Source organism: Myotis davidii, unplaced genomic scaffold (genome assembly GCF_000327345.1).
Source record: "Myotis davidii unplaced genomic scaffold, ASM32734v1 scaffold37, whole genome shotgun sequence".
Lineage (NCBI taxonomy): Eukaryota > Metazoa > Chordata > Mammalia > Chiroptera > Vespertilionidae > Myotis > Myotis davidii.
Genome location: NW_006289395.1, coordinates 4,015,980 through 4,023,707, shown reverse-complemented (window position 1 = coordinate 4,023,707; position 7,728 = coordinate 4,015,980). Strand labels below are relative to the sequence as shown.

The following is a 7,728-nucleotide window of genomic DNA, read 5'->3' as shown; positions in this document are numbered from 1 at the left end:
AGTAGATATTAGAAGTTCTCACCACACACACACGTAATCATGTGAAGTGATGGAAGTGTTTACCAACCTTATTACAGTAATTATTTTGCAATATACGGATATTTCAAATCACCATGTTGTACAACTTAAATGTACACAATGCTACATGTCAATTATCCTATACTAGGGGCCCAGTGCATGAATTCATGCACCTTGAAAGGAACTGTGGGCCGCAAGGCTGCAGTGGGCACAAGGGTGGCTCTTTGCCCATCCTCCATGCCCCTTTCCAGCACCTCCTGCTACAGCCCCAGGTCCTCTGTCTGCCCGCAGCCCCGCTCCCACTGCTGCTGCTCCCATGCGCTGTTGGCACCAGCCCCACTTGCACCTGCTGATGGTGCAGAGTGATTGGGGCCAGCGCCAGCAGTGGGTGCAAGCAGGGCTAGTGCTGTCAGGGGTGCAAGCAGCAGCTGCTGTCCCGATCACCCATCAGGAGCAGGGAGAGGTGGAGAAGCCCTCAGGGGCGATTGGGGCCGGCAGCAGCTGCTCACACCCACTGACGGTGCCGAGTGATCGGGACCAGTGCTGGGCACCAGCAGTGGGTGTGAGAGGTGGCTGCAGTGCCAGCGGTAGGTACGAGCAGGGCCAGTGTTGGCAGTGGGTGCGAGAGGTGGCTGCCAGCCCTGATAGCCCCTCAGGGGCAGGGGGAAGTGGAGAAGCCCTGAGGGGTGATTGGGGCTGGCAGCCGCCGCTCACACCCGCTGCTGGCACTGAGCGATCAGGGCTGGCACCGGGTGCTGGCAGTGGGTGTGAGTTGGGCTGGCACCAGCAGCAGGTGTGAGCGCTGGGTGAGACCGTGGCACATGGGAGCAAAGAATTTTTAGTAACCACCAGAGGCTCGCCCTGATGACAGCAACCGGCGTCCTGCCTTGGTCTGGTGCCCCCGCTCACCTGCTCCACTATCCTGCCACGGCCAATGCCTACCATGTTCTTCGCATGGCCCCTGGTGGTCAGTGCACATCATAGCGACTGGTTGTTTGACCCCACACTAAAGGGGGTGTGGCCAATCTGAAAACAGCCATCAGCCCCTCACCCAGGCTGGCCAAGCCTCCATGGGGTGAGGGTCCCCATTGGGGTGGACATTCTCCGAGGGGTGCCACACTGTGAGAGAGCATAGGCTGGGCTGAGGGACCCCCTCCCCGGAGTGCATGAATTTTGTGCACCAGGCCTCTAGTATTTCAATAAAGCTGGAAATTTTTTAAAAATGAAGATATCAGTAATAATTCCTTACTTTGATGAGCCCTTGTGTGAAATTATGATTTCTAAATGTGTGTGGGGACTGGTTTCATAGGTGATTAGGGATAATTTCCCTCCTCCCTTTCATACCTTGTTATCATCCATGACAGTGTTCAGAGACTCGATCCACATTGGATCTATGTCGCCATCCAGCAAAATCCACTTGGGCCCATCATGGGCGACGTTGGCAAGCTCCCGCATGATGGAAGAGAACAATCCTGAAAGGAACCACAGATAGTTCATTTTCCATTTCACCATCAGTCTTTTTTTCTCTTAACACAGGCCTTCCCCATTGGCTGTAACATTCAGTGGAGGTGTAAATAAAACCCAGTCAGAACTGGCTTTGTATGCTCTTCCACCAAACATTCGACAGGCCCAAGGTGCCCCTCTGTGCTCCAGTTTAACTTTTTGTAAGAAAAGCAACAACAAAACCTGATAGAACTAGCTTTTTTAAGTGAGAAGGGGCCCAGTAAATCATTTCAACAGGCAACGGTAACATGATGGAATCGCACAAAGCCTTTACAAGTACTGTTCCCATCCTTTGTAACTGCGGCCCAGGCGAATCTTTCAAATGCAGGCTTTGGGAGAAGGCCCAGTGTGGCATTACATGAAATTTATATCTTGTGTGGATGGAATTGATTTTTATGAACCTAAGGATTCCCAATGAATAATATGACATATCTTTTCATTTATTCAAATATTGTTTTATGTTCCTTAATAAAGTTTTATAGTGTTTTCAATATATCTCTTTGGCCAAATATATCCCTAAATATATCATAGTTTTTATTGCTATTTGCATGAAATTCCCCCTGTATATCCATTTTGAACTGGCGACCGCTAGGATAGAGAACAGTTACCAAATTTTATGTATTTATTTTATGTTTAGTTACCTTTAATAAAATTTCTTACTTTAGAATTTAAAAATTCTAGTGATTTTTTAAATAATGCTTCTTGAGTTTTTTAGGTATAAGTTGTACAAGCAGCAAAAAATAAATTTTCTCCTTTCCCTCAATTTATACCATGCATTCCATTTTCTTGTCTACAGCATTTTCTAGAATCCCACCAAGCAATACTGAATAATCATGGTTATAATAGGTCTCCCTGACTTATGCTTGATTTGAAAAGAAATGGCTTTAGTTTCTCATCATTCAGAATGCTTTTTTATCCTTTTGGTTTTAGGTAAACAGTATTTTTCATATTTAAGGGATTTCCGTCTATTCCTATTTTACTTAGAATATTTAAAATTAAGAACAGCTATTGAATATTTAGCAACTATTGATTGATCAAAGAATTCTGTCCTTTAACTTGTCAATTCTTTATATTAACACTTAAAAATAATTGATCTAAAAATATAGTATTCTTTTGAGATAATGTTGGATTTTATTTACTGATATTTTATTAAGAATGTCTTAATCGACATTAATAAGTGAAATTGGGCTATTGTTTTTTGGTTCTACATAATGATATCAAGATTTTCTGATTCTATAAAATAAATTGAGAGGTGATTTTTAAAAATGATTTTGGAATTATGTAGTGTTTTTGTTCTGCTACTATTGTTAAATTTCCTTTTCATTCATTTACTTATTTTCTACTTCTCATTGAATGAATTCTGTTAAATTATGTTTTGCTAGGGGACCATCTATTTTTTCTAGTTTTTCAAATGTGTCATTTAATTAAACGTCCCTTCTATTTTAATCTTGTCTATAGCTACTATTTTGTCTTCTTTCTAATTCCTAATTTTAATATTTTTACCCTGATTTTTTCCCATTAATCATGCATATGATGGACTTATTTGTCTTCATAAAGAATCAACATTTATAATTATTTATTCTTACTTTGAAGTTTTGGTTCCTTTCTACCAATTTCAGCTTTTATCTTTATTAGTTTCTTCTTCCCAATTTTCTTTAGGTTTAGTTCATTATTCTTTGAACAATTTCTTAGGATGGATATTGACTTTATTTCCAACCTACCTTCTGTAATAAAAGAGTTCAGATTATTTTCCTCATGGACTTCAGATGTGTCCCAGAGGTTTTTGTATGAAGTGTTCTTCTCTTATTGTTTCCTAAAGAGGTTGCATTTCATTTTCTACTTAATCCGGGGGTTAAGCGAGTATTTCTTGAGTTAAGTGAGCATTTCTTGATTTGCAAATAGTAAAATTATTTCTTGCTATTTGTTTCCAGTCCTATTGTATTATTATCAGAGAATGTGGCCTGTAAATTGATACTTTTGAATTCATATGGCTTCTTCTGTGGCCAACTACATTTTTAATTTTTGGAAATGTTCCATGAACCAACCAAGAAAAGAATATTTTCTATCCATAAGATGCAAAGTTCTATAATTATATGTTATATTGAGTTTGATGATGCATTTCCCAATTCTTCTATGTCTATACTCATTTTTCTGTTCATTGGATCTGTCTAATTTTGAAAAAGGTGTATCAACATAACCTACTTTATTTCTATTTTTAACAAATTTTTCTAAAAAATTTAAAAGGATATATTCAATGTATTTGAAAGTTCTCTTGCTTAGTAAACACAGCTTTGGGATTACTATAAATCTTCTTTGTCAATTTCTCCATATTTAATGTATATATTTAATAAAACTTTCATTAAAATTCTAATACCATTTAAAGTTTGAATTATATTATGCAAGTTTAAATTTAACATAGAATAAGTAATGTCTGATACTAGCCAGGAAAAGTACAAAGTACATTGAAGAGGAACTTACCTCATCAGATATTAAAATGTTATAAAATAACTGTAAGCAAAATAGAATTACATTAGTAGAGAATTAGATAAATAGGTAAGTGGAACAGAATGGAAAACTGAGAATCAGATCTCAGTATGTATGACAAGCTGGTGAAAGGATGGATTACTTAGTAAATAGTGCTGGCCCATTCATTTCTCAACCTGGAAAGAAATAAAGTTGATTCTCTACCTTACCTTCTACTAAGCCCGCAGATAAATTCCAGATGGATAAAAAATGTTAATGTGAAATAAAATCTTTAAGAACATGTTTATGATACTATTATGAACTAAACAGGAATCCCAGCTACTAAGAAGATTAGAGAGACCTAATTTCCTTTTGTAAAAAGTGCATGGTCCAGGGAGAAGGCCATGTATGGATGGAGACAGATACTTGGAGTGATGCATTGACAAGCCAGAGGTCAAGGATTGCTGGCAACCACCAGAATCTAGGAAGAATTCTTGCCTGGAGCCTTCAGCCCTGTGCACACTTCAGTTTTGGATATAGCCTTCAGAACTGTAACAAATTGTGTCTATATCTTAAGCTAAAGATAAATAAATGAAAATAAAAAGTGCATCATAAACAGGCCATGAAGTGTCTGTAGACAAATGGTAGCCAGGGAACCATTAGCAATGCCTACAACAGACAAAGGGCCAATGTCTTTGATATATAAAGAACTCTTACAAAGAAATATTAAGGGGAAGTGAAATCATAGGACAGCCAATTGCTAATAGCAATTAGAAAGAAGAGAAGCTACGCCTCGATTAGAAGGAAAAGAAGCTAAGCCTCAGTAGTGGTCAGTGACATAAAATTTAGAGAGGTGGCGTGACCAGCCAGTTTGACCCTGATGCAGTTGGACACCGAGACATGAGGAGGGAGGTGAGGTTTCCTCTTTCCAGGAGCTACATCAGTTTCAGAAAGAGGTCAGGCCCCCGTTGGCTCATAGGGACTTCTCTGTCAGTAACGGGAGCCCTTTCTAACATGTACCTGTGGTATTTAATTCTTTAAAGGTGACGCTGAGGTCAGCACCGAGTGAACATGGGCTCGGGACCCCCTGAATCCCTGTAGAAGGGACCATGGTTCTAGGACTCTTCTGAGATGAATGATATTGCTAACATCGTCAGACCTGGCCAAGGTGTTTTCTGTAGCAACGTCCCCATCACTCCTGGGCAGTGCCCACAGGAAGAGGTGCCCCCTGTGTTAGGCTGACTGCATGGCTCATTTGGGAATGAGCCGTGCACTTCCCACCTTCGTCATGCCTTCAACCCACTGCCAGGTTGTGTGAGGATCCATGACCTGGGCTCCAGCATCACTGAACTACAGCTGATGCCTCACTCCTGGGCAGTGCCCACAGGAAGAGGTGCCCTCTGTGTGAGGCTGACTGCACGGCTCATCATGCCTTCAACCCACTGCTAGGTTGTGTGAGGCTCCATGACGTGGGCTGCAGCATCACTGAACTATAGCCAATGCCCGCCCTGCTTTGTCCTCTCCAGGGACAGTGGAAGAGTCTTTGAGGAGAGAGAACTGAAGGGCTATGGTTTCCCTCCAAACCAAGATGGATTTCTTCCTCTTTAATCCTTCTCACCTCTTTCTCCCATCCCAAAGAGACCAGCCCCATGTGCTCTCCTCCACAGTTCACCCCACTACATTCAAGCCTGCCCAAGGGGCTCTGAGGAAGGCAGGAACTCTCTTCTAGGGCTAGCCCTCCCTTACCATCCTTCCATTCTCGTGTGGCCGGGTGGATGATGCCGAAGAGCTCATCGTTTGTGACTGCTTTGGGATTGAGGTCAGTCCAGATGGGGCGGCGTTTCATGATCTGATAGGTCTTGTGCAGGGACCTCAGCACCTGAGACTTGCCGGCACCAGCACTGCCCACCACGAACACAGAGTGCCGCACGGCCAGAAGCTCCTCCAGCTGGACCACCTGGGGAGACAGGAAACTCAGCCAGAGACCCACCCGCCTCTCACCTACATCCCAACTGCTCTGCTGTGAGCCAGGCTGGGGTCTGAGGTGAGACCTGGCAGCGACAGAGGAAGGGTTATTGACCTCAAGATATGACGGGGTCCTAAATGGAGAGGTAACATGATCCATTTATTCATTTATTCATCATTCAGTCACATAGTGATTAGCCAACAACGAGCTAGAGAGTAAACCCTTGGAAGGAGATTCAGAGATGGCTCTTCTGCCCTCCATGATCTCATGGTGTGGAGGAGAAGCAAGCCAGGCTGACACATTATTATAATAATGTGAAAAGTCTATAAAGTGCTCTGGGAACAGAGAGGAGGAAAGAATTGATTTGTAAGGATAAAGGGAACAAAAAAGTCTTCACAGAGAAGCAGGCATTGGAACTGGGCTTCAGAGAGGAGTTTCCCTAAAAGATGAGCAGAAAGGCTCTTCCAGGCAGAGGTAACAGCACAAAGGTTGTGGTGTGACAGAGCATGGTGTGGTTGGCCAGATGGTTTGATGAAGCTGGAGTCGGAGTTCCTGTGGACAACAGTAGCCCTGAAGGTGTCTTTTCTCCTGTTCTAGCTTGCCTTCAGGCTCACCTTTCCACGCGGTTGAGTAGGCTTACTGGAATGAAAATCCGATCATGTCACTGCCATCACTCTGTCCCTTCCATGGATCTCATAGCTTGGGTGGTGAAATCCCAAATACTTAGACTGCCTTACAAGACCCTTTGCTGTCTGCACCAAACCAGCCTCCAGTCTTGTCTCTCATCCCCGAACATGCACATTTCAGGTAGACAATTACTTGGAGTTCTTATAACAATGCTCGTTCCTGTGTCTATGTCTTTCAAGACATTGTGTCTTCCATTCAGAAGTTATCCTTTCTCCTGCCTTTCTGGCCAGCCCCTACACATCCTTTAGTTTAGGGTAGGTGCCCCATACCTATATCCTTTATCTAAACACTTATCAATATTGAAATGTCTAGCAGAGAATCTGGCACATACTTAATGCTGAACAAATATTGGCTGAAAATAGGAAGGATGGCTGGAAAGGTTGGATGGGCCCTATCATAAAAGGTCTTGTATGTTATGAGCTAAAATATTTGAACTTTATTGTAGATCAGGTTTCTTGATTTTGCACTAGAAGATCCTTAATAGCAGAGAAAAGTAAACTAAAGGGGAAATGTACTGAAATATTGACAGGGTAGTTGGACAATAAATTTTTTTTAGAAATGATAAGTAATAACTTCTATGTTTTTTAAAGATTTAATTGATACAGGTATCAAAAATTCTAGAATACCACCACCATGGAATTAGAAGGAAAGTGGTCCTTCAAAGCTCAATATGAAGGTGGCAGCTAAGTGGCTGTTTGGGGTAGCAGGATGATGAGCTTCCATGTGGCTGGATAGTTTATTGATATATTAATTTGAGTTATGTTTTCCATACCATCAGTATTTTTCTTTTCTCTATCCCAAGCCATTGCTGCTCCTCTGGTTCAGGCCCAAAAGAACCCAGAGGGGAGTCTCAATCCTGGCTCTTGTTTTCATCCTTCAGGGACTTCATGCAAGATCTTCCCAGATAAGGATGAGCAGATTGGCCAGGAAGGGTCTCTGAAGAACCAACATCAAATCTAACACAAATGAAAAGTCAGCCACGTGAAGACCAGCAGGAAGAGCATTCAGGTGGAGTGGCAGGGAGCGCAAAAGCCTGGAGTTCAGCAGCAGCGAGGAGAGCTCAAAGAACAAGAAAAAAAGAAAAAAGAAAA

At 42.2% G+C, this 7,728-nt stretch overlaps 1 protein-coding gene across 1 annotated transcript in view; it reads right to left on the bottom strand.

Moving 5' to 3' along the window:
* LOC102760149 (dynein heavy chain 9, axonemal) overlaps nucleotides 1-7,728 on the bottom strand; it is a 194,745-nt gene that overhangs the window by 40,053 nt on the left and 146,964 nt on the right. Inside the window, exons 32-33 of the mRNA XM_015562544.1 lie at nucleotides 5,725-5,941; nucleotides 1,363-1,514 (exon numbers count right to left, since the gene is read on the bottom strand). Coding sequence (XP_015418030.1) covers nucleotides 1,363-1,514; nucleotides 5,725-5,941 — 369 coding nt within the window. The remainder of the gene's footprint in view (nucleotides 1-1,362; nucleotides 1,515-5,724; nucleotides 5,942-7,728) is intronic.